This window comes from Arachis hypogaea, chromosome 6 (genome assembly GCF_003086295.3).
Source record: "Arachis hypogaea cultivar Tifrunner chromosome 6, arahy.Tifrunner.gnm2.J5K5, whole genome shotgun sequence".
Lineage (NCBI taxonomy): Eukaryota > Viridiplantae > Streptophyta > Magnoliopsida > Fabales > Fabaceae > Arachis > Arachis hypogaea.
Genome location: NC_092041.1, coordinates 110270741 through 110298006, shown reverse-complemented (window position 1 = coordinate 110298006; position 27266 = coordinate 110270741). Strand labels below are relative to the sequence as shown.

Sequence of the window (27266 nt, the reverse complement as noted above, 5' to 3'; positions counted from 1 at the left end):
ACCAGTTACTTTTTAAATATTGTCACCACTGACTACTCTATCTTAAACCCTAATTTGTATATCATAAATTTTAAATCTTAAATTCTAAATTTTCTAAAAGATGAGAGTTTAAAATATAATTTTACGAAAAAATTGATTTGACGTTGATTAATTTAAAATTAATTTTTTATATATTTTTATTTTGATTTTTCTTTTTTATTTACTTGAATACAATTATTGACATTTGGATCTTCTTGTTATTAAGAAGTTAGAACAACTAACTTAACCAACAAAAAATTTTCCTAAATAATGACATAAAAAAATCTTCAATCATTTTTTTTTCTATTCTCAAAAGTAATTAAGAAACTAAAAATAGTTACCATTTGATGAGATTCCCAAATGGTATGCTTTCACACACTACTACTATTGACTATTGAGCATTGCATAATTGGGGACACCATAATACAATTTATATTCCAATTCCAATATTCATGATCATGACCATTGCATAATTATTGTATGTGGACAAGAGCATATTCATTTCCCACACACACCAATCTTGTCACCAACTTATTATCAATAACCACACTCATTAACCAAAGAAACTCAATTCTAACTTTGACCATTTTATTAATTAATTCAATCCCATTTCCACTCTCACCAGGGATGGGGGCAATAATTATAATCTCTTATTAATTGCTCTCAATCTCATAGATTATTGATGAACAGAACACAACAATCAACTTAGTGTCGAATCATTTATCCCATTTAAAGTAAGCTCCACTAACCTTCAAGTTGATGCGCAGAATCAAAAATAGCAAGTTTTCCATACATCATTGTTTTACTTTTACCGTTTTACGTGATTTTTGTTGATTAAACAAATAGAAATTTGATAGTGTTGCATTTACTTCGTAATCTCCATTTTTGTTTTCCTTTTACATAGGTATTAGAAATAAAAATATTATTCGTACATTAAAATCAGTAACTAAAATCAACCACTAATATATTTGTGTATAAATATATGTGTAGTTTAATTTAATTTATCTTTAATATATATTTATATTCTAATATGTATTTTATATTAGTAACTAACTTTAATTGCTAATTTTAATATACACTATACGTATAAAAAATATAAAATATCCTCGTAGTCTTATTAATTAGTAATAAAACTTTTTCAACAATATAATATAATTAAATTAAATTCACATTCATGATAAAATTTTATAGAAAAAATAAACAAATTTCATAAATAAAATAATTAAATTTGATTCAAATTTATAATCGAATAGTACAATATAATACAACAATAACTAATTTATTATGTTCATAAAATAATTTTGAAAATAAAAATAAAAATAATAAAGAATGGAGAGCTATTTATGATAGGATGTCTTGTTATGTACACTATCAATATTGTATAAGAATATATTTTGCTGCCTTTAAGAAGCCTTTTGCTATTTGAAATTTTGGGGGAAAAACAAAAAATTAAAAAAACGGTTTGTAAATTGTAACACGTAATTCAAAATTTTACAATGCAAACCTTTTCTTTAACTCCATTTTCGTCCAAATCTTACCACATTTCAAAGTTTTCTGCAATCTTCCGTATATAATATTCTTTTAGACTATGATTCAACCACCCTAGTAGCTAGGCGCTCTTCGAATTTCCTACATTTTTTTTTATTTTACAATATCTCTTAATCCGGTTAATTAAAAACTAATCTGCACAAATCGAAATTTCATTGGCTAATAAATTCGAATCTTCAACACTTATTTAAATACAATAATAAACTAACCACTAAATTAACATAACTTAACTTTTTATATTATTTTATTATCCATACAATAATGTCTTAATGAATTATATAGCATATCCATCAATCTTAAATTTCGAGTGATAAAATGAATCGAAATTATCGGACTAGAATTTAGAATTTGCCAAAACAAAATAAATCCCACGGCAGGAAGAGTCGAGGCAAGCCAAATGTTTTTTTATTTTTTATTTTTTATTAAATAAAAAATAATTAGTGTTATAAAAGTTAATAATTATATAATTTTTAAATTAATTTTTTTATTTTTTATTTTTAGTTATTAATTTTTATTTAAATTATGTGATTTATTTTTTAAAATAAAGATGATTTTATTGACGAATATTATTTTGAATAATTTCATTAAAATTAAAAATTTAAAAAAAGATAATAAAAAATTATATTATAATTATTCTAATTTTTTATTTGTATTTAATTTTTTTAATTATTATTTTTTATATATAAACATATATAATTTAACTTATTTTTAATATGTATTTATATTTTAAATTTTTAATATATACTCTATTATATATAGTCCAAATAAATAATTAATTTTAAAATTAATTTCAGTACATATCTAATAAACTGATTAATTAAATAATACACATCATCATCATCATTAGAACTACAGTTTTTTTTTTTGGTGACTGAAATAAATTAAACAAAGAAAAACAAAAAAAATAAAACAAGGAACTGCTTAAATAGAGGGACAGTCCCGTTTAAGACTACTCTTAAACTCCTCCCAAGGTGAAAGAAGCTCCACATGCGAAAGTTGTAACTTCATCGCCATCTTTGCCATAGTATCTGCCACCGTGTTTGCATCTCTCATAATCAAACGAAAGTCAACACGCCAATTCCAATGCATGATATCTCTTATTTTGAGCACCAGTGGATCAATAAACCCAAAACCATCTTGAGTAACAAGATTAAATGCTTCCACACAATCTGTCTCACAAATAACATCTCGTTGACCCACATCCCAAGCTAAGAGATATCCTCTCCAAATAGCAAACAATTCTCCTTGAAGAATACTATTACTCTCAATCATTCCCAAACACCCCCTTTGCCAGCTCCCATTACAATCTCTAATAACACAAGCAAAACCAACACTATCACCCGAACCAAAATAACTAGCATCACAATTAATCTTAAAAGTACCAATGGATGGGGGATTCCAAAAACCATTTAGAGTAGAGGGAAGGGACATACGTTGTAATTCAAAAATATTTCTAAGCTCCTTTTCTGAAGTTAATGCCAGACTACGTACTAAACCATTTTTATAATTTAAAACTTAATTCCTCGCCGCATGCTTTCTTTAATTAATAAAGTGCTTTTCAGTTTTATCAAAATAAAAGATTTATTAAACTGCTTAAATTTGACAAATGAACATAAAAATGCTCTTTTTGTTAACTTATATTATAATGTACAATTATTTTTTCTTTTTGGTTATAACCTTATAAACTTTATTATAAAATATAAAAACACTTTTTTATGGTAATGGCTATAAATAAAAATTTTAAACGAAATTAATAATTTATTATCATTCTTCAATTAAACAATAATTGATTTTCTATATCTAAAAGTAATTTAGTCATGTTAATACACCATCAATTAAATAAAAGTGATGAGTAATACATCGTTAGATATAGATTGAAAATAAAATGTCTCCTACTAGAATGTTAGCTGGAATAACCTTATTTCTATTCTAATTTTTCTCTTTTCTTTTTATTTTATATATAATGTATAATAATATACATCAAAATCAACCACTAAAATAAAATAAGTTACCATATTTTTATATATATGTATATAAGTACAAAAGTTGAAAAAACTAAAACATTTTTTTTAAATGAAGCTAAATATCATAATTATTAAATTAAAATTAATCCTCCTTCCCATGTCATTGTATATCTCAATATCTGACCAAGAGACAAGTTTATTACAACTATGTCAAAAAACCAAAATCTTAGTCAACGGTGTCAAAAACCAGCAAAGTAATGCACGCACTTTCAATTAAACACGATAATACTCGAGTTTATTACAACTACATTTGTTATTAATAATTAATACACTATGCAACGTTCAATAATTAAATTACTAAGGTCACCGCATTATTTTATTTGGTTATAGTAGTCATATACTACTAATTATTTACATTGCTTTATTCTAAAGTAGTTTACATTATTGATCTTATAGAAGGTTGTTATAAGACATATGTAATACTAGATAACAATGTGTCAAAAACTATGTATTTGTTTTTTTTTTTTGTCAAGTGGATTGGACAATTCCAATCTTAGGCATTACACTCATGTATTACACATTCATACACACTATATGGAGGTACACACAAATGGTTCAATATTCCTCCAAGAGGATTTGAACCCAATTGCCATCTGACCAGGCCTCGGCTGCTATTTGTTATTCTATTTAATTTAATATAAAGGCTGCTATTTGTTATTCTATTTAATTTAATATAAAAACAAATCAAATATGCAAACTGTTTCGGTCCAGCCCAATAAAAATCAGAGGTTTATTCTAAGGACTATCAATTCGATGGGTCTTCAACCCATACACAAAAGCAGGGACGGATTTATGCATAAGTCAGTGGGGGTAATTGCACCCAGTCAAATTGTAAATAATAAAGAGTAATTCTCAGTGAAATGTCAAAATTGCCCCCATTATATAATGACTTTTGCCCCCAGTCCCAACCCAAAACCCCAAATCCTTACTGTTCTACTTCTCCCTTTCTTTCCAATTTCAAATCCCTAACTACTCCAGCCTCTGCCCTCCAACCTCCAAGCCCCAGAAGGTCAGAATTACTGCCGCCAGACAACTACTCGGCTACTCCGCGTTTCTGCCACTCCGTGGCTCCGCCAGTGTGGGCTGCGTGGCTCAGCGATTCTGCTCCCTGAGACTCCGTGGCTCCGCGACTCTTTGTATCGCCGCGATTCTCCTGCGTGGCTCCGTCACTGACTCACCATCCTCCATCGGTTTCTCCTTGCATCGCCACCACGACGCATCTAGTGGTTCTCACTTCTCAGGCTCTACCTTCTTTTCTGTCACTGCTTATGATTTGTGTGGATCTGTCATTGCGTTCCTTCTTTTGGCACTCAGCAATTCGACATTTGAATGACTGAATCTGATTTTGCGGACTGCGGTTCTGCCTTCTTCTTCAACAAACATCAATTTCTTCTAGACCTCTGGAGTTCTGGTTGACTGGGTCATCCTCCTGGAGTTTAGTTTGCCTCTTAGGGTAAACAACAAAAATTTCTCAATCCTGTAACCAATTAATTATAGCATATGTATATTATAAATAAAGAAGCTTTTGGAGTGGGGAATGGCCGAATGGGGGTTTAGAATAAAGGAATGGTTTGTGATTGAATAAGAATCAATAGTTAAGAATCAATAGGTTTTAGATCAGGAGGTGGTATTGTGTATTATTTGTGTTGGTTTTCTTGTTAAGTTGAAACAAGAAATTATGAGCAACTAACCAAATTCAAGTTCTGCTGGAATATTATATTTTTATGTGGCTGAATAATAATCAATAGTTAGCACTTAGCACATAGTTTATATACTTAATTCACTTAGTTGCTTCATTTATTTTTTCGGTCATTTGTTTCATTGGTTGATAAATAATCATTTGGTATAGTTGGTTTAGAAATAGTGAATTTGTGATTGAATTTGTTCTTATGTAATTGATATTTTAGTTTTATTAATTTGTTTGTTAATTATTTTTGTGTATTGAATTATTTTGAATTAGAAATTTGGGATATTATTAGTTGCTAGTTTGCTGCTGTTGTTAATGGATCAATTTTTTATTTATATTTGTATACTGAACTTCTCAATTTGAGAGGAATTGTAAATTAATTTTATTAATTAATTAATTTAGGTTTATAATTTTATTCTATTAGTAATGGAGAAAATTTCAAAAGAACTTTATCATTGGAGATTGGATCCCCAAACAATTCATCAACCTCTTCTAACAAGAGGAGGTTTTTAGAATTTGAAGTAGAGAGTCTCATAGCTGATCCAGGACAACGACCAAAGATTTCAAGTTATCATCCGAATGACAGAGACAAAGTTAGATGTGCATATTTGCAAAAAGGTTCTTGTCAACCAAGGACTCATGATTTTCCGCAAAGTGCTTGTGGTTCTTCTTTTCGAAGATTTAATCCTAGTTGGTTTGATGATTATGGCAATTGGTTTGAGTATAGTATATCAAAGGATGCTGTTTTCTGTCTTTGTTGCTATCTTATGAAACCTGAGAATGAAGGTGGTGATACTTTTGTAACCAACGACTTTTCAAATTGGAAAAAAAGGAGAGATTACAAACTCATATTGGGATTCATGATAGTGCTCATAATCAAGCTTGGAGAACATGTGAAGCACTTATGAAGCCAAAACAACACATTAGTGCTGCTATTGAAAAATAATCTGAGCAGGCTAAAAAGAATTATCAAATTCACTTGATAGCCACAATTGATTGTATTAGATTTCTTTTGCGACAAGGATTGGCCTTTCGTGGTAATGATGAGACAGATGATTCTGTTAATCAAGAAAATTTTTTGGAACTTCTAAATTTTCTTGCACAACATAATGAAGAGATTGATCGTGCTTTTAAAAATGCTCGTGGGAATCTTAAACTAAGAGCTCCCTCAATTCAAAAAGATATTGTAAGAGCGGCTGCAAATGAAATGACAAAAGCTATTGTAAATGATCATGGTGATGAATTGTTTGCTGTTTTGGTTGATGAAGCTCGCGATATTTCTATTAAGGAGCAAATGTCAGTTTGTTTAAGGTATGTGAATAAAGAAAGGCAAGTTAGAGAGCATTTTCTTGGTCTTGTTCATGTTTCTAATACTAATGCTTTATCTCTAAAATTAGCATTGGAGTCATTATTAGAAACATATAATTTAAGTTTATCAAGAGTACGTGGCCAAGGATATGATGGTGCAAGTAATATGCAAGGAGAATTTAATGGTTTGAAAATTTTGATATTGAAAGAAAATTCTTATGCTTTCTATGTACATTGCTTTGCCCACCAACTTCAGTTAGCTCTTGTAACGGTTGCAAAAAAATAAGAAATTGCTTTGCCTTTTAATTTGTTAACCAATTTGTGCAATGTTGTTGGAGCTTCGTGTAAACGAAGAGATATGCTTCGTGATAGTCAAATGACTAAGACAATTGAAGCATTACAAAGTGGAGAAATTTCTAGTGGACGTGGTTTGAATCAAGAAATAGCTTTGAAAAGAGCTGGAGATACTAGATGGGGTTCACAATATGAAACTATACTTCGATTAATTTCTTTGTTTCCTTCCGTGGTCAATGTTCTTGAATATGTTGAGAAATATGGAAATAATTCAGAACAAAGAGCTGAAGCATGTCATTTATTGAATGTCATTCAATCCTTTGAATTCATTTTCAACTTGCACTTGATGAAAAATATCTTGGGAGTTACTAATGAATTATCTCAAGCGTTAAAAAAGAATGATCAAGACATTGTAAATGCTATGACATTGGTTAAAGTGTCTAAGTAACGGTTGCAAACTATAAGAGATGATGGTTGGTCTCTTTTACTTGATGAAGTCTCATTGTTTTGTGACAAACATAATATTACCGTTCCAAAAATGGATGATATATTTGTGTCACAAGGAAGATCAAGATGCAAAGCTCAAAAGATCTCAAATTTGCATCATTTTCAAGTTGAGATATTCTATCAAGTAGTTGATAGACAACTTCAAGAACTCAACGACCGTTTTACAGAGATGAATACCGAATTACTTCTTTGTATAGCTTGTCTAAATTCAACACTACAAGATTTCTACTTATTTATGGGATTTTTTTTGTGGAGGTTTTAGAAAACCTCCATAACATATTTTATTTATGGCAAAATATGAAACCCCATTGATTAATACTAATTTAAATTTCTGAGCCCATTTGTCCAAACAAATAATGAGTCCCTAATCTACTCAAATCAAACCCAAACCAATTTCAGTCCAAAAAAAAACTTGTCCAAAAAATTAAAAAAGGAAGAAGAGGGAGATCTAATGAAACCCTAGATCTACTTGCCGCATCTCTTCGCCATTGTCACCGTCAAGCTTGTCATAGTGTTTGAGATCAGAGGGAGAGTAAGCTCGTCGTGCCATTCATCGTCGTTGCTGCCATTCATCGTCGTTGCTACTTTCCAATTCTTTCAACTCTTCAACTACATTAACACTTAATTTCGCCGTTTTCAATTGCAGCGCATGAATCTCACCGCAGTCAAAGACGCCGACGAAGTCATGGAGAGGTACGTCGAGGACACGCTTGCAATCCTCCCTCCTCTTAGGGATTACTACCGCACGTGCTGCGGCGGCGCGCCGTCACATGAGAAGCTTAGCCTCGTGGACGTTGGAACAGGTGCTGGTCTTCCCGGAGTTGTTTTTGTCATAGCTTGTCCAGGTGAATTTTTCGCTGCTTTTTTTCCTTGTGTAATTAGATTCAATTCCTTTTTTCTCTCAGATCTAAAGCTTGAGCCTAATGTGGCTTTCGTTGGTAGGTTGCATCTATGGATGATCGGGGTCTGTCAGCCTGTTCCCTGTCCAATGGCACCATCTTCTCCTTCTTTTTCTCTCGCTTCTTCTTTGTTGCATGTCTTTGGTGCTTCTTTGCCGCCTCTTAACACCGTCTCCATTGGTATGCGCCGATACTTTCCTCCTAATTTTGCTTTGTGCTAGGTTGTTGCTTTGATTATTTTTTATTCTTGATCTTTGTTTGGTTAGATTTTTTGTTCCATTAAGATCTGTTATTGAGTTCTAAGTTTGTTGATCTTTGTTTGTGTTCTTTTGATTGCGAATCCACTTGATTTAAAAACTCCAAAATTTTCTTGATTGTTGTTTATCTTGGAAGATTTATTATACAGAGGTGCTCTCCATTGAAACCTATTGTTAGCATCTTTGATAGAAATCTAGGGATTTCTGGTTAAATTATTTGGTGTGGTTTATTTGGTTTGGGGTTTGTGCTGTGCTAATTAGGAATTGAGATAGATTAATGGTAACTGATTAATGTTGGTGCATCTATATTTTTGGATTTCCTGAAATTGTATGATAAAATCATTGTCCCTTATTTATCATTTATTCTGAATTCATTGTGCTCGATTTTTATCTTTCATTGGAACATTTGATCTCTCTTTCATTGAAATGTTCCAATGAGTCCAAACATGAAATGCTAGAAGCATCAATGCCATTGCAATGAGTCCAAACATGAATGCTAAGCCACCAAACAGGTACGGAGTTGGAGATGAAATGTTTCTCAAACTTATTGCACTTCCTCCTACTGCATCCATTATGGAGTACTTTAATTTCTTGCAAATTGCATTAAAGACCTCAATTATACGAATTTATTTCATTAAAGAGCATATAAATTTAGTGTTCCGTTGCTTTGCTTTGAGGATGGGTTTTAGTTACTTGTAGTCGTGTTATTGGGATATGGCATAGAAGCAAAAGGGATTTTTATTTATTTATATATGAATTATTGAATTATAAGGTGACTCACATTCATATTAATGGACCCACTCATGTTGAAATTGTGATGAATAGAATTTTTGTTGTTGTTATTCGTTTCTTTGGATAACATAGGCTAATGCATGAACTTGTTCATGAATTTTTCTTGTTGTTATTCTGTTATTCAGTTCTAGGTTTTCCAATCTCTGTTTGGGTTTCTTGGATTGCCTGTCTACTTGAATTTAATAGTTTGAAGTTTTATAGTTATTTGATTATGATATTTATATCTCTCTTTTTGCGTTCTTTTTCAGGTTTTTATGATTGTTGTTACTGATGGGAGCAGAGTTTCGGGACTTGGTGATCTTGGGAGTTCATGGAATTGGCATCTTCATTAGGATGCTTGGTCTGTATGTTGCTTTTTTTTTCTTACTACTTGGTCTTTGTATATATTATTGGCTGCATTAAGCTCTGTTATTCAGTTCTGGGTTTTCTGATCTTTGTTTGGTTACCTTCGATTACCTGTCCATTTAAGTTTAATAGTTTGGAGTTTTATAGTTAATTGATTATGATATTTAGAGATCTTTTTTTTACATTTTTTTCCAGGTTTTTATTATTTTTGTTACTGATGGCAAGAAAGTTTCACGCCAAGACATTGAGCTTGTAAGCAAATCTTACTAGCTTGTCAGAGCTTGTAAGCAAATCCTACTAGCTTGTCAGGAAGCTAATTTATATAAGTGAGCATTGGAGGTTTTCCTTGCCATCTATTCATTCTTGTTTATTCTTTAGTTTTACCACACTTCTGCTTTTAAAATTTCACACAGATGCACAATATTCATGTATGTGTTGGTTAATACTTAATAGACGCAAGTGTCTTGTTTTATATTTTAAATTATTTTTGTGTTAAATTTTGTTCAAATAGGTAATATTTTAATTTTCTTCTAAAATTTTAATGTGTCTTATTTAAAGATTTCTTTTAAATGATAATTGATTAGTAGTATAATAATATAATTTTAGTATCTAGATTAATTGTTTAAGAATAATATTGACATGTTTTGTGGAGGTTGAAACCCCACATGAATGTGTCTTTTTTTTTAAATTGGAAATTCTTTTTATGGGGGTTCTAAACCGCCACAATGATTAACCAAAAATTGCCACAAAACACTAGCATAGAACCCCCACAAAAGGGTATAGGAAACCGCCACTGAATGGAATTGTGGGGGTTGTGAAAAACCGCCACAAAGGAGCTCGTGGCACCTCAAATTTTGGAGGTTTTTGAAACTGCCACGATCCTTTTTGTGGGGGTTTGAAACCTCCACAAACAAGAAAAAAAACCGCCACAAATAAACAAAATCCTTGTAGTGCAAGACACTCATTTCTTGCATTTGATAAGGAGAAATTGATCCAGTTAGCTCAATTCTATCAATTAGAATTTTGTTCTACTCAACTTTTGGCACTTGATAGTCAACTTGAGAATTTCATATTAGATGTCTGTTATGATGATCAATTCTCAAACTTAAATGGGATTGGTGTTCTTTCTTATAAATTGGTTGAGACTCGAAAAAATATTGTTTATCCATTAGTGTTTCTTCTTTTGAAGTTAGCTTTAGTTTTGCCTGTAGCAACTGCATCAGTTGAAAGAGCTTTTTCTGCTATGAACATCATAAAGAGTCGGTTTCGCAATCGTATGGGAGATGAATTTTTAAATGATTATTTATTGACATATATAGAAAGAGAGATATTTGATTGTATTGACAATGAAAAGATTATTCAATCTTTTCAACGTATGAAACCCAGAAGAATGGAATTTTAAATTATTTACTATTGTAAATTATTCTATTGTTTTAATTTGTTAGTTAAATAATTTGAAGAATAATCATATTTTATAATACTATAGTATAATTATAAAATTATTATTATACTATATATATTTTGCCTCCACTGATAAAATTTTCTGGATCCGTCACTGCACAAAAGCAATCTGCGCGCGTCACTTCACTTCTTGATAAAAATTAGGGGTGTGCATAGGTCAGATGAAATATATATCGGGCCTATTTATCAGACCTAAATCCGACCTGAACCTAGACTCGATGAAATCTATACACTTTTGGGATACGATTATACCGGATAAAAATCGGGTGAAAACCGGGCCATTAACATTACATTATCTTGATACCTTCTTATAAACTAGCATGTGAAAATATCCAAATTTTTAAGATTTCAACCATTATTTGATATGGTAAAATTCACTTAAAAAAATACAACAAGAACCAACTCTTCTCTAAAATTAAAGCATAACCATAATCAATACTAATATTGTCTAATAACACTAAATATTTAAATCAATATAAATAACACAATATTATACGTTAATTAGTCTAAAATCTTATGCATTTTAAACATAAAGCATTAACTTATAGTCTTATAATAACTAGTAACACAAAATATTAAGGTTTACAATACTTAAATTTCACATAAGAATAGACATCATCCATCACTAATAACACAAAATATTAATTGTGTATGATGACCAGGCCACCGGGCCGATTTTGGGTGACCTGAGCCATGGCCTGGACCCGACCCGAACTAATGAACGAGTCTATTTTTGAGACCCTTACCCGATCTTAGAACTGATGAAATCACATCAAATTAGCTCCTAAAGTGTTCGAAATCGGGCCGGGTCTTCGGACCGGGCCGAGTCGGGCCATGCACACCCCTAATAAAAACCTGGATAGCTGACAGAAGTTTTCAGGCAGATGAATCCAAGGTAAAGAGTCCACTTGAGTACAAAGTATAAATGGGAAGGGACCTACTTTTTCCTAGAAGTAAGTCACTCTTTTCTAATTAAACGTCTTATCGTACGGACACTTACTTTAGCATCAGAATATTTTTAGAGATGATTCCACCGGTGAATCCACCAACAATTGGGACAGCACTTTTTCATAAAGCTCACGCTCCAGTTCACATACACCCTCATTTAATCCGCTATTTTCGACCCAACATCCACCGATCCACCATTCTAACGAACAATCGAACGCAAACTAAATCATGTTACCCAAACAACGTAAACTAAATAACAAAATTATCTATCATTAAAAACTAGTTTTTAACTATTAACGTAGTCAAACGCACTGTTTACCATTACATTCCTTACAAAAAAATAATAAATGTTTCCTTCAATTCATAAATATTAAATGTGAAACAAAAATATGACTCATTTATTAGTGTCTTAATGGAAAAGCATACAACCGAACGTAATTGTCACCGAGGTCGCAATTTTAGAATTTTGCACGTTACTTGCTTTTTTTTTGTTTCTAACACCTTTTATTTTATTATTTATATAACATAGTTTACTATATATGTTGCTTTCTTTCAAATAAAAAAATAGGTCTCTTTGGTTAATTAAATATATACTACAATGCCAATCTAAAATTCAAATTATTACTGCTGCTAGAGACTGTTGTACCAAGAAAAAGTTAACTAATGCTGAACTGTTTTTAATAACGCGTTAATCACGCAAAAATGACTTAATTAATAATTAATCATAAAACTAATCCTTTGTTTCTCTTTCAATTGGATGGAACTCATCAGATAGCTGTCAGCTGGTTCAATCCGAGGGAGCACATGAATCTTCAAGATTCCTCCTTTGTCTGACTAACTTCCTCAGATTCTTTACTTAAACAAGAGTTTGCATACTATGTTTTAGAAGAAAGTTTAATTAAAGTATAATTTATTATCATGTACAAAATTAAGTTATTATACTATGAATGAGGGAATTAAAGTTATTTTACATTAATTAATACAAATACTTAGTGATAATGCCTGAGATAGTTAACGAGATTGCAATGCACTTTTAACTTTCAACAAAGACAAGAATATTTGTAACACTAAAAGATTCTATTCAATTGAAAAAGAACAACACAGGTCAAAGTAAATGAACCTCTGCATTATATACTTTAATCAATCAATAATTGCGTCTCCTTCATCTAGCTAAACTGTAACCTTAAGCAGTTTCAACTAATTTAGGATGCAGATTAAAGCTTTCACGATGATGAGATTAAAAAAACTACAATAATAAAGGTGAAGAACACGACCCCTTATGCTAAAAATAATTTCAGATGTTACATATAAAAAGCAAAATGACTAATATATCCCTAACTATGCAAGAGAAAATTAATATATTGTTTCAATGTATTTTTCTTGAGCTCACCTACCTTTATCTTCTATGTTTCCTTTCACTTGCTCATTAAATCTTCAATTGTAATGCTATCATTATCACTGATTTATATGTTATAATTTGATCAATATCAAAAGAAAAAATAAAAATCTTTAGTATTTTGTCAAAATTCACCTTCATTTTCAAAGCTATGTTCATAATAATATTATCTTCACTAAATTATTTCTTTTCTCTTTCTAAAATTGCATAAAATACAAATTTAAAGTTAGACGAGATGAACCTAAAATGAAGTTCATAGTATCATATAATATCACCAAAAATTCCTACACTTTCTTTATTAATCTCCATTCTTCTGATGGACAATATATATTTGTAGCTTTATCTATCATGTTTAGAATGTCAAATGCTTTTTCAAATATGATTGCATTTTTCAACATCACATACGTTGTATTCCATCGAGTTAGAACATCTAACTTTAGACCAGTACATTCTTTAATCTCTACTTGTCGTATGCAATTTTTAAATTTTATTATTCTTCTATTTGAAGCTTTTACATATTTTGCACTTTCTATGATTTTAAATAAAACATCTCCAATAGTGTTTAACTCTTCTTGCACATTCAAATTTAAAATGAATAGGATCAAGGATTAATGATCGGCGTTTTATTTAAGGGGTTGAATTTATAGACTACGAGACTTCTTTATTATAGTTATGAGCTAAGGTGAAAGAATAGTTTAATACGCCCCGCAAGCTGATGGATGGAAGATGTCAATAATCTATAGCTTGAATAAGTTCCGGTGAAATTATTGAGGAAGACATGTTTGACGTGGCGACGTAGAGGAAGATGCGTGCGGCAGATCTAGAGCTGCCGACGACAAAAAATATAAAAGGAGATGCTGTGCTTGAAGAAGAGAGAGCACAACACTGCTGACGAATGAGTTGCTGCATGCATAAGGCAGAATTTAAACTCCTGACTTAAGTGGACTAGTGAGATTCAATTTGATTTAATAAACATCAGTTTCTTTAATTTCTCTTTTTCTGTTGAATAAATTTGATGAACATATGATATCAAAGTGTTTCTAGCTTTTTCTTTTTGTCATAAGCGGCAATCTAGCTTCCATTTTTGTCAGAATCTAGCTTGAATCACTTGCAAAATGAGTATGGGGCTGGCCCATGGGTATGGGCCACGTAATTTCAACCCACTAATTTTACAGCTGGGGCTGAAATAAGCTCCGTAGCATAGGATATGGGCCACTTGTTAAGGTCCCGAAGACTGGAATTGGGGTAAATTTTGGGGGTTAGGGGCCGAAATGACTCGGGAGTGGATCCTCTTCAATAAAAAAAATTGGATGATGTGCAGTGTTTAATTTAACTATTTATCACATTTTTTTTTTATTTATTTTTGATCCTACTTAAAAAATTAAATGTGAGAAATCATACTATATTCTGTCAAGTATTAAAAAAATTAGAGAAGATCCATTTTCAACTGACTCTAAGATGGGATACTTGAGCAAGAAAATTAATAATATATTATCCAAAAAAAATTAGTGAATTAAGCAAATAATATTTTCAAAGGTGTTAGGTGAATTAGTCTTTTTTTTTATAATTAACTTTTAGTTAAATTAGTTCAATAACTTATTCACAAATTCCTCTATTTTCTAAAAAAAATTATGTGATAGTTTTAAATGATTGTTACAAAAAACTTCTCTTAAAATAAAAAATAAAAATATAGAAATTTCAGTAATGTGATAAGTACGATTTTGGTTCCTAACGTTGAGGGTCTGAAACCCTAACGTTGAGGGTCTGAAACCCTAACGTTGAGGGTCTGAATCGAAATCGTCCCTCTTCTAATTTTCGATTTAGAATCGTCCTTAACATTTTTTTCGTATTAAAATCGTCTTTTTATTTTTTTTAGACAAGAATACCCTCACCACTACCAACATAATTACCTCTTCACCACCACCACCAACTGTCACTCCACCACCATTATCAGCATCATCATCACCATCATCATCATCATCAACACCCACTTCCACTCCACCACCACCAACACTACCGCCGTCCCCCTCCCCCCTTTCCCCTTCCCCTCCCCTTCCCCCCACCCAGCGTCCCCACCCGTCCCCTCCCTCTCCCCGTATTCCTCTCCCCCACCCCCAATAAATCAACAAGCAGAAACAATAATATTCAACAACAAATTAACAAATCAGCAACAATAATATTCCACAACAAAAGAAGAAGAAATCCAAAAATTCACAGAATTCACAGAAGAATAAGAAGAAGAAGAAACGGGTGGCAACGCAGCGGCGGGAAGAATAAGCGGCAGGCGGCGGTGCGGCGACGGGAAGAAGAAGAAGAAGAAGAACAGGCGGCAGTGCGGTGGCAGGAAGAAGAAGAAGAAGCGGCGGACGGCGGGCGGCGGTGCGGCGACATAGCGTCTCCCTTCTCTTCCCCCTCCACCCTCCCCCACCCCCTTTCTCGGCCCCCCTCCCCCTTTCTTTCTTTCTCTCCCCAATCCCCACCCACCCCGCTTCTCCGATTCCTTTCTTTCGTTTTTTTATTTTATATTTATTTTATTTTAAAATTTTATTTTATTTATTAAAATAGGAGTAATTTAGAAATTAAATTAAAAATTTTATTTAAAAGGACGATTTTAATACGAAAAAAACGTTAAGGACGATTTTAAATCCAAAATTACAAGAGGGATAATTTCGATTCTGACTCTCAACGTTAGGGACCAAAACAATACTTATCCCTAAAAACATAAAAATTATGAAGTTGAGTAAAAAATAAATATATAGACAAAATAGAAAACACAAAATTTAATTTAGAAAGAGAAATTTTTACTATACATGCACATAATTTTGAAAACATAACTCGAAATTATATATTCTGCAAAAATTAAATAAAAAATTACGTTATAATAAATATAGATGTCCAAAATTATATTTTAAATAAAACTAAATTTAAAATTAATTTAAAAATATTAAATATAAAAATTATAAATAAAGATATTTTAAATAAAAATTTAATTATTCTTAACTTAAGATAATAAATTTTGTATATAACAAAAATTATAAATTTAATGATAATTATTTTTTTTATTATTTTACTATTTTTTTTAAATTAAAAAAAATGCTTTACCGCTTGAAAAGAGCTTGACGACGAAGGGGGTGAGGGTTAGTACTTACTACTTAGTAACACATTTGCATGGTGGGCCCGTAGAAACACTCAATTTTCTACTCTCTACATTCCACTCAGCCAGAAATACCATGGGCTTGTGTGTCACGATTCAACTATGAACTTTGTTCTTTGCCTCATCCAAAATTTTGGTGGCAACTACGAAGTGTAATAATATATTGGGTCTGTCCTACTGTCCAAGAAGAAAAAGCACAACAAAATACAATAACCATTTAAAATAAAAAAAAATAGGCCGCCTTGTACTCTTGTCTATGCAGTAATTTATTGGACAATTCTTAAATAAAATTTCAATTCGCAATCGAACTAATTTTTGTCTTATTAAATTAAAATATTCGATAAATTTTTTTTGAGTATATTAATAATTAAAAGATCCATGTAAATAATTTTATATAATAATTCAATCAAATTTATATATTTAATTAAATTTATGCTAACATCGTATTAAAAATATTAAAGATTAAAGTAAACAAGACACATTTCCAATTTAAAAAAATAAAACTCAATCAAATTAGGAGAAGTTTTATCATTTTTTATGGAAGACAAATTTTATACATTATAATAATTTTTAACCACAAAATTAATACTATACACTTTATTTTTTATATATATATTTTTGTTTTACAATAATTTAATTATATTCTTTTAAATAATTATAAAAGAATAAAAATCATTTACTGCCTCAAATTAAATCCTTATTAAAATGGGATGTAACAAAAGAGGCAGAAGCGTATTTATCATACATCATACTCTTCGATGCTATCAACTTATCAAGTATCGATCAAAACACTGAGCTTTTCATTCAGAAGCTTCAATTCTTATTCGCATTATTACTCTGCAGGTACGCCATCTTATAATTATCAAACACTTTTCTGTGGAGATTTTTTTATGTTTTCTGAAGTTTCTTCGTCCCTGTCACCAAATTGAAAATTGTGTTGCATGAAAGTCCTCTGTTGTTGAAATTCAATCATTCATCTTATTATTTTTCTTTCTTATACAATGTGCGAAACACTTGGATTTCAATTTTATCTATATATAGCTTGAAGAGGCTACTGAAACTTTTTCAGTTTCACCATTGTAACGCTGGTTTAATCTATTTCCTCTCATATTGTATGCATGTTTGTTTATTCTGTTTGGTTAATTGTTTCTGGAACCCTAGAATTGCACATTCTTAATTAATCAGTGTTCTAGCAATTCAGTGGAATTCGTTGAACCCTTGTAGATATAGATGGAATTGAACTTCTAGATTATGGCTTCTCTTAATCACTTATTGCAGCAGATAAGTTTATCTATGCAGAAACTATAGTATTAGGATTATTTATTGCAGTATTATTCTCTCTTCTGTGATTTGGAAGTTGTAGAAGTAGTTAGGTGATATATTAAGATCGAATATTACATTTTCACAGACTTTGCTGCATTACTTAGTTGTGGAAAAGGAAAGTTATGGGTGCATTTGTTGCTGATTCTCAAAAAATTGCTTTGACAACTCTGATTTCAGAAACTGGAAACAATTTTAATTAGAAGCTACTCTATTTAGTTTTCTGGAAAAGGTTAATTGATTTTTTCTTTAATCTATACAATTATGTCAAAAATGATTTTTCCAGTGTGTATATATTACTGAAGTTTTGTCAGAAAAGGCTAAAACAAACGCATCCTATATACATCTTTCATAATCCAGCTAACTTTCTTTATTAGTCAAATGAAGATATCTAGCCTGTGCAGAACCTGAGGTTGTCATGTTGGTTCCCTTTCTCACGATTCCATCTAATATTGTTTGTGCTGCTTCATATTGTAATTGTTGCACTTAAAATTACTGTTAAGTTTCTATAAATTTGAGCTACGGATACTTTGAACATGTGTAAAACTCTTTGATTTGTATTGTTTCATTGGGAAATCTGTTGACTAGGAATTTTAACTTGATCATATATGCTTTAGCTGTTGTTAAAAGCAATATTTTTGGAATATCTTCTCTTGTGAACTCTTATATGGAGTTTAAGTTTCAACTGTGAGATGATGCTGATTTTAAGTTTATTTATTTTAGAATGGTTATTTTAGGTATCCGGGGACTGATTGTTTCCATTTTCTCATGAACACCCAAATATTTAACATGATATGATTTCACTTATTATAGACCATAGACCACTGTGACTCCTTTTTAAATATTTATAGCTCTTCCTAATTATTGTGTCCTGTCATATGGATTTGGATGTTTTATTAGCATTTATACTCTAGCATTTGGATTTTATCCTCGAGCGCTCAAACAACACAAACTGCAGTGTGACAGAAAGAGACAGTACGCTGGGCGAGTCTCTCATCACCTCCATATGGCCTAAGACTAGAAAATCTCTCAAAGCCTCACTCCAGTTCCACTCCTTTCTTCTCTTTCCCCTTTCCTTCATCCAATCCTTTCTAATTCCTCCTTTAGACAATCTCAAACTGACCCCTTATCCTCATTTAAAAAGACAGAGAGCAGAAATGCCTGGACTCACCGCACCTTCAGATTATTCTAAAGAGCCTCCTCGTCACCCTTGTCTAAAAATTAACTCCAAGGCAAGCCTTTTAGTTATCCTAATTATTCCCAGGTATCACGTGGTTTCATAAATATTTCATTTAAGTTTTGTAGATTATCATGCTTTCATTTTCTTATTTGACAGGAACCTTTCAATGCGGAGCCACCACGTTCTGCACTGACATGCTCATATGTCACTCCTTCAGATTTCTTTTACAAGAGAAACCATGGCCCAATTCCCATAGTTGAAGATATTGAAAGGTTCCTTTTTTTTCTCCTTCTGTTTTATGACCTTCTTTTCAGCCTAACTATTAATGGAAAATAAAATTAACTTTGTCTATGACCTACTTGGCTGAGGAGCAGATACTCCGTAATGGTATCAGGTTTGGTGGAAAAGCCCAAACAGCTTTTCATGAAAGATATCAGGTTAGTGCGCTGATTGATTCTATGGATTTGTCAAATAGGAATTGGTTATTGACCTGGTTGTTTTGGTGGCAGGATGCTGCCCAAGTATAATGTCACTGCCACATTACAGGTTGGTTTCAAATTAATAACAAACATAATTTATTTCCTTTTTTCTTTTCGAAGGTGTTTTTGTTTTTGGTATACATACTGCAAATGAATTTGATTTTCACTTTTTGGGTTCCTAAGTGTGCGGGAAATAGGAGGACTGCCATGAGCAAGACCAGAACTGTCAAAGGGGTTGGCTGGGATGTTTCTGCCATTGGAAATGGTTAGCATATGTCCTTTTCTGAGTGACTGATATGAAAGTTAAAATTGCTCAAGGATTGAAGGAGCTATATATATGTGCAAGATAGGCATACATACCCGTATCTATGTGTGTTAGTCTTTGTGTGTGTACACGTGTGTATAATATTGGACATTTGGTTAGCATATGTCCTTTTCACATAAATGATCAAGAGCAAAAGATAAGTCATGTGACCATTTTAAACGATCATATGATCTTTTGTTAACTTTGATTATTGACTCTTCATATGAGGTTACTCTTGTAGTTTGGTGGACTTCAACCTGACACCCATCTAACATGGATCTCTCCTGAGCTCGATATCATTGTATTTTGTAAAATATAACAATAAACACAATTGTAAACATAATTTTGCCTAGGAAGGTCAATTTCACTGAAACCATTCATGCTGAATTTAACCAAAGTTCAGGGAAAGTCAGTGTAATTGCTTTATAAGATGTAATGGCTAAAACTTTTATTATTTCACCTCTTACATCAGAACAGCTCTCTCATTTGATATGAACTAGAATCCTGTGCTAGAACTTAAATGTCTAGAATGATGTGACATTATTAATGACTTTTGATGATTTTTGTTCTTTATCGCTATGTTTCATCCAAAAGTGCAAGCAAATTGACATGGCTAGAATTGGGTCTCAGGATCAAGTTACATGGGTGCTACTTAACCTGAGGCTCTTATTGTTTGTGTTCCTTGCGTAGTTAGCTTATCAGTTGAGATATTTAACAGAATAGATCCTGAATTCTGATTACTTTTTAATTAAACTTTTTGTCTCAGCTGTTTGGGGAGGTGCCAAGTTGTCTGATGTTCTTGAACTAGTTGGAATACCAAAGTTGACCAGTAATACTCAATTTGGTGGAAAACATGTTGAGTTTGTTAGTGTTGATAAGTGTAAGGTACCACTATGACGTGTATTTAAATTACACATCATGGATTACTTCTTGATTTTAGTTTTATTGATTGATACAATTCTGTTGATTTCTTTTAATCTCCAAAAAACTATAGGAGGAGAAAGGAGGTCCTTACAAGGCATCAATTCCTCTCAGTCAGGCAACAAATCCTGAAGCAGATGTTCTACTTGCTTATGAAATGAATGGAGAAGTATGTAAATTTGACCTTTATATTTTTGCTATTTTCTTACTGCACCAAACAATTTAAAGGTTCTTCTAACTTGCTTTAGTTACCAACTAAAAGAAGCCAACAGTGAAATTATTCTACTACGGTTATTGTCTCAGTGCAAATATATTTTCTTAATTTGGCACAAATATGCAAGACAAATGGTTCCCGTGTGTGTGTGTATTATCGTCACTGTTATTTTAGTTTTTGATACTTAGGAATTTCCACTTTCTTTGAACCTAATAATTCTTCTTAGTGTGTCCTCAATCCTCATGTGATTCACCGTAAAATGTTCTATCAGAAAATTGGTTCCCACTACAACCATTATTACATTTCAAACATGTGAAGGCATATTCTGTTACACTAGCTTCTCTAAAAATAATGTATTTTTTGATGAATTCATCAAGAGGACATAGTATGGTTACAGTTATAGAGGGGGGAAAATTCTCATGAGTACATCAGCTCAAATTTAACATTTAGGTGAATTAACTACCTGTAAGTTAGTCCCACCTATCAAAATTGAAAACAAGTAGCATGTTCAAGGATGGAGGTAAGCATTAGAGAGAAGGGTACAGCTGAGAGATGAACTTATTTTGACGTGCATGATTAGTATTAGTAGTTTTTCTCAGTTCTCATCCATTTCAAACACTAACCCTTTTAACCTGTTCTGTCATTTCTGAAAAATCTCTGCATAATACTCTAGTCTTAGTTTACAATTCAGGTTTTTGTTTCCTTTTCTCTTTTTTGTGTGTACAACGATCAGGGTAGCTTAATGTTTAGTTGCCTTTCTTTAGACTCTTAACAGGGACCATGGGTATCCATTACGTGTGGTTGTGCCTGGCGTCATCGGAGCTCGATCTGTTAAATGGCTGGAAGATATCAATATTATTGAAGAAGAATGCCAGGTCTGATACGTGATGTATAATAACTTAAAATATCAAAACTTTCTTTTCAGAATGTTCTAGAACTTAACATTATCAAATTTCAGGGCTTCTTCATGCAGAAAGACTACAAAATGTTTCCACCATCAGTGGATTGGGATAATATTAATTGGTCAACCAGGAGGCCCCAAATGGATTTCCCTGTTCAGGTACACTGATTATTGTACTTCCTGCTGTACATAACTTAGTTTGGGTTACAGAGAAAGATATTTTCAAATCCACGCCCTAATCCATCATACAGAATAAATTTATGCATTTTCCAAGGAATACTTTGGTACTAATAAGTAATGATTTCATTTTGGCAGTGTGCTATATGTTCTCTAGAAGATGTGAGCACAATAAAGCCTGGGAAGGTTAGTTTATGTGATCGTGTACATGGGCTACTCATGCATAAACATGGTTCTTTTCTTGATCTTGTTTTACATTGCTTGAATGTTTGGGTTTAATACTCGGATATTACATTTAGGTAAAAATTAGTGGGTATGCAGCATCAGGTGGTGGCAGAGGCATTGAGAGAGTCGATGTTTCTGTTGATGGAGGCAAAACCTGGATTGAAGCCTCAAGATGTCAGAAAAGTGGTGTCCAATACATAGCAGATGGCTTCAACAGTGACAAATGGGCATGGGTGCTATTTGAGGTCACAGCTGATATTCGTCAGAGCACCGAGATTGTTGCAAAAGCGGTATGTAATACATCTTCTGCTCATTCTCATGATTCTAGTTACTTGTCTTATGGAACTAGCAAGATATCCTAAATACCTGTCATCTATTGATGTATACATCGAAGAGATAATAACTGGATATGGTTCATACAAAATGTGACATTGTTGAAACTGTTGTCTATTCCAATTTCCAGATTATTTGCACCAATCCAGTTTTACAAACACTAACATCTACTCACAAGTTGTTGAGTGTCAGTCTAAAGTCCTCCATGAGTTCAAATAATACTTTTAACTTTATTGTGTTTTATGTACCAGTTCATGTGAGTAAGTTTGTTTTATAAAGTAATTAGATTAATTTGATGAATGAAGTTGTATGAATGAGTGGAATGATGTAAATGATATTCATTATATGATGATGGATAAATTATACTAATAGATAATTGATGAATGTTGGAGGAGCCAACAACAACTTTCATGGCTAAGATGATAGTTGTTCTGACTTCATCAAATGTGCACTAGGACTTTCTTCACTGACTTCCAATGTCAATTAGTTAAATATGTGTTTTTTTTAGTTATTTGATTTTCTAGGGTTTTCTGATATTATATATATACCCCTTTCTAGCTATTGTCAGTATTGCGTATCAATTTTATCAGACTATTTGTAGAAATGACCATGGCCTTATTCTTTTTCTTCTTAGAATCTCTCTGTTTCGGCGGTTAAAATTAGGTTCGAAATTTTTCATGAGTTTCACATATAATCTTACATGAAATTCTGCACCCATTTTTACCCCTAAAAACAAAAAAAAAAACTCTTATTATTAATAAAAAAGGATGTATAGCCTCATAGATTGATGCTACATGGCTTAAATTTCTATATATGTTCCTAATACTGCTGGCTGATTTTGCAGATAGATTCAGCTGCAAATATCCAACCTGAAAAGGTTGAAGACATTTGGAACTTGAGAGGAATATTAAACACTTCATGGCATAGGGTGAAAGTTCAAGCCAGTCACTCAAACTTATAAAGTAAAAAAAAAAAAAAAAAAAATCTTGTCACTATGCAGCCTTGTTTTTTTTCTTTTGGCCTTCCTTCTCTCCCAACTACAATAATGCTTGAAGCTTCTTACTTCACAGCCAAAACTGAACACATTTTAGTCATGATTTGATAAAGGTCCTTGTGTCTAAGGAGAACGAGTAATAACTAAATGCTTACATTTCTCTAGGATTGTCAAAATCTTGGTTTCTTTGAGTAATTATACTGTGTTTTTTTTTTTGTCTAATTATACTGTGTTTGGTTCTACTTTTTTTTTTTTTTTTTTTTTGGACGGGACCCAGGCCAACAGACCAGCCCGGATCCATTACAGAGATCCATGCCCTACCCAAACCGACCCGTTAACTCTCTGACCCGACCCCTAATACCTAACTGAAACCCACCCTTGCCTCTTTCTCCTTCGTGATTTCTGCTCTGCAACTAGACGAGCAGGCTTCTGCATGTTGAGGATATCTCAAATTTGATATTTTTTGATTGGTCAGAAATTGATACTTGTTTGGTTTTTCACACTGTTCGTTTTCAAAGGTGAGTTTGGGCTTTGAAAATAATTCTAGCTAAAAGCAATGTGTTTTTGTTTTTATAGTAAAGTTTTGTTCCATATCATTAGAAATATTTTTACATCTAAACCCCCCCCCCCCAAAAAAAAAAACTTTAGTATGAGATTTTACTTAAATGGAACAATTGTAATATATGAAAAAATTAGGAAAGTTTACATATTTTAGTTTTTATGTTATTGAAGATTTTGGATAAGAATATTCTCACGATCAAATTGAATGACTTTACGAAGTTTGTATTTTGAGATTTTTACCATCGATAATTATTTTTGTTTGTCTAGAATAAATTACGTCAATGGTATAGTCGTATAGATGTGAATATGACCATTTGAACATGAGATCTTAATTTCTTTTTCCTTTTATAATGGATTTTTTTATTTATAAATAAAGTAAATATTTTATTTATCAGTATGCATATTACTGGGTGTATTTATGTTTTTACAATTTACACTATTATTACATGAGTGTATTTATCTTAATAAATGAACAAATAAAATCCGTACAAACTTGTTTTGATATCTTGAAGAACTAACTCTATGCCATTGATGTCCTTTTCGTTAAAATTGTTTAGAACTTTGTATAAATGCATAACATAAACCTTGAATGTCCATGCAAGTTTTTTTGGATTAACATTCTTTAACATATCATAACATGGAGTTGTCTATTGTGGGAAAGGTAGATATTGGGGTTAATAGTTAAAATCGTTCCTGAAAGATACTTCAATTTTTATTTTAGTTCTCGAAAGACAAAATTAATCGAAATCGTCCCTGAAAGATATACGACTTGATCACGTTAGTCCTTCCGTAACGTGACACGTGGTATGATGACGTGGTGGGTTAAAGCCACGTGACACGCCACGTGTCACTTGACATGTAAAAAAGTTATTTATAATCAAAATAGTCCTTGAAAGTTCATACGTAAGTCGTTTTCATCCCTAAAATTTTAAAAATTAATCAAATTAGTCTTTATATATATTTTTTATTTTTTCTTGATAATATTAAATTTAAAATATTTTTTGATACTACTAATTTTAATAGAAATGCAATTGACAAACAAAAAATTAGTAATTGTATCTTTTCTTTTTAAAATTTTTTCAATAAAATTATCTCTCTCCTTTAATTCTTCTCAAAATCTCTCTTATTCTTTTCTATTCTAAAACCTTTTTCTTACATTATTATATTTTGCTGGAATATATATATATATATATATATATATATATATATATATATATATATATATATATATATATATATATATATATATATACTTAAAATTGAAATGTATGTATTTGTTAAATAACAAAGTTATATGCTCAAAATCAAAATTTATGTATGTTAACCTAAACAAAATTATACCACTATTTTTCTTCTATTACATCTTTTTTTTTCATTACGGTATTACTTACATATAGGATGTAATGGTAGTGATATTAAAAGTCAAAATTTAAGAAGATTCACAAATTTTGCTTCAATTTCAAACTTTACAAAATATTAAAAATTTGTTGTTTAGTTATTATTATTATTATTATTATTATTATTATTATTATTATTATTATTATTATTATTATTATTATATATGCTAAAGGAATTACTTTTTAAGCATACTACATGTAAAGATCATAACTTTTTTGTGTGTTTCATATATTTGAGATAGATTATATAAATTTTCTTTTAATATCATTACCATTACATCCTATATGTAAGTAATACCGTAATGAAAAAAAAAAGATGTAGTAAAAAAATATTGATATAACTTTGTTTAGGTTAACAAATACATACATTTCAATTTTGAATATATATATATATATATATATATATATATATATATATATATATATATATATATATATATATATATATATATTCCAGGAAAATATAATAATGTAAGAAAAATGTTTTAAATTAGAAAAGAATAAGAGAGATTTTGAGAAGAATTAAAAGAGAGAGATAATTTTATTGAAAAAGTTTTTAAGAAGAAAAAATACAATTACTAATTTTTTGTTTGTCAATTACATTTCTGTTAAAATTAGTAGTATCAACAAATATTTTAAATTTAATATTATCAAAAAAAATATAAAAAATTATATAAGGACTAATTTGATTAATTTTTAAAATTTTAGGGATAAAAATGACTTACGTCTGAACTTTCAAGAACTATTTTGATTATAAATAACTTTTTTACATGTCAAGTGCCACGTGTCATTGATTTGACACGTCAACTAATCATCTTGTGATACGTAGCATTAACCCACCACATCATTATCTAACTGACGGAAGGACTAACGTGATCAAATCGTGTATTTTTTTAGGACGATTTTGATTAATTTTATCTTTTAAAAACTAAAATAAAAATTGGAGTATCTTTTAAAAACGATTTTGACTATTACTCGTAAAGGCTGATTCTTAGAATACCTGTTTGGAATATGCTAAAATTGTGGTTATCGTTCGTACATGAAAGTGCTATATAAAATGTTTACCCCAAAACTTTTGATAATACGTTAGGTGCCCCATGTGATTAAGGAAATAAATGATGATGTGGCGGCTGTTTAAAAGAGTGGTATTGTGTGGGCAAGGAATAACAGACTGGATTAGCGTTGGACATGTATAGAATCGGTAAGGCCCATGCAGTGCTAAGCTCATGGCACCCCAAAAGAGCCAGCCCGTCATAAAGAATGGACCCAAAAAAAAAGAGTTTTCTTATGAATTTGAAGTTGTACAATGTTAAAATATTAATTCAATAATTAATAGAGATGGTTGTGGTTATTTTTAATTTTTATAGTCGTCGTTATTGTCACACGGTTACACCATTAGTGCATTATTATTATTATTATTATTATTATTATTATTATTATTATTATTATTGTCGTCGTTGTTTTTTTATGACTAACAAATTTTTAACGAAAATATTTTAGATTTTTTAATTAAACTGTTTTTAAAAATGAGTGATTTAAATTTGTAGTGTTTTTTTTATTAGTGTTGTCGATATGTGTGTATATATATATATTGCCATATTTTAAAATAATTTTTATGTTTT

General features: G+C 31.0%; 1 protein-coding gene and 1 long non-coding RNA gene across 7 annotated transcripts; both read left to right on the top strand.

Annotated features, from left to right (window-relative positions):
- Nucleotides 1-7778: 7778 nt before the first annotated feature.
- On the top strand, nucleotides 7779-10128 carry LOC112754165 (uncharacterized). Its single transcript, XR_003178409.2, has 5 exons — nucleotides 7779-7918; nucleotides 8033-8231; nucleotides 8329-8465; nucleotides 9583-9674; nucleotides 9875-10128. It is a non-coding gene; the product is annotated as an uncharacterized lncRNA (long non-coding RNA).
- A 7213-nt stretch (nucleotides 10129-17341) lies between these two features.
- LOC112755656 (sulfite oxidase) lies at nucleotides 17342-23908 on the top strand. 6 transcript variants are annotated; one of them, XM_072197629.1, is made up of 13 exons: nucleotides 17342-17481; nucleotides 18917-19190; nucleotides 19295-19410; nucleotides 19513-19575; nucleotides 19648-19684; nucleotides 19801-19882; nucleotides 20688-20801; nucleotides 20916-21011; nucleotides 21821-21931; nucleotides 22015-22116; nucleotides 22273-22320; nucleotides 22434-22649; nucleotides 23537-23908. In XM_072197629.1, exons 7-13 carry the CDS (start codon nucleotides 20775-20777, stop codon nucleotides 23651-23653), a joined length of 717 nt encoding a protein of 238 aa, XP_072053730.1. In that variant the 5' UTR covers nucleotides 17342-17481; nucleotides 18917-19190; nucleotides 19295-19410; nucleotides 19513-19575; nucleotides 19648-19684; nucleotides 19801-19882; nucleotides 20688-20774; the 3' UTR covers nucleotides 23654-23908. The 6 variants fall into 6 exon arrangements, with proteins under 6 accessions (XP_072053730.1, XP_025659673.1, XP_072053729.1 ...); XM_025803888.3 differs by having other exon boundaries at nucleotides 17343-17481; nucleotides 20688-20806; XM_072197628.1 differs by having other exon boundaries at nucleotides 17344-17481; nucleotides 18859-19190.
- The last annotated feature ends 3358 nt before the right edge of the window (nucleotides 23909-27266 follow it).

What these genes read in the sequence shown, in the direction of transcription:
- LOC112755656 (XM_025803888.3), top strand. Translation starts at nt 19,116, where the DNA reads ATGCCTGGACTCACCGCACCTTCAGATTATTCTAAAGAGCCTCCTCGT. An exon ending in TGTTTCTGCCATTGGAAATG is followed by an intron (nt 19,883 to 20,687) that starts GTTAGCATATGT and finishes TTTTTGTCTCAG; the next exon opens with CTGTTTGGGGAGGTGCCAAG. An exon ending in AAATGGATTTCCCTGTTCAG is followed by an intron (nt 22,117 to 22,272) that starts GTACACTGATTA and finishes TCATTTTGGCAG; the next exon opens with TGTGCTATATGTTCTCTAGA.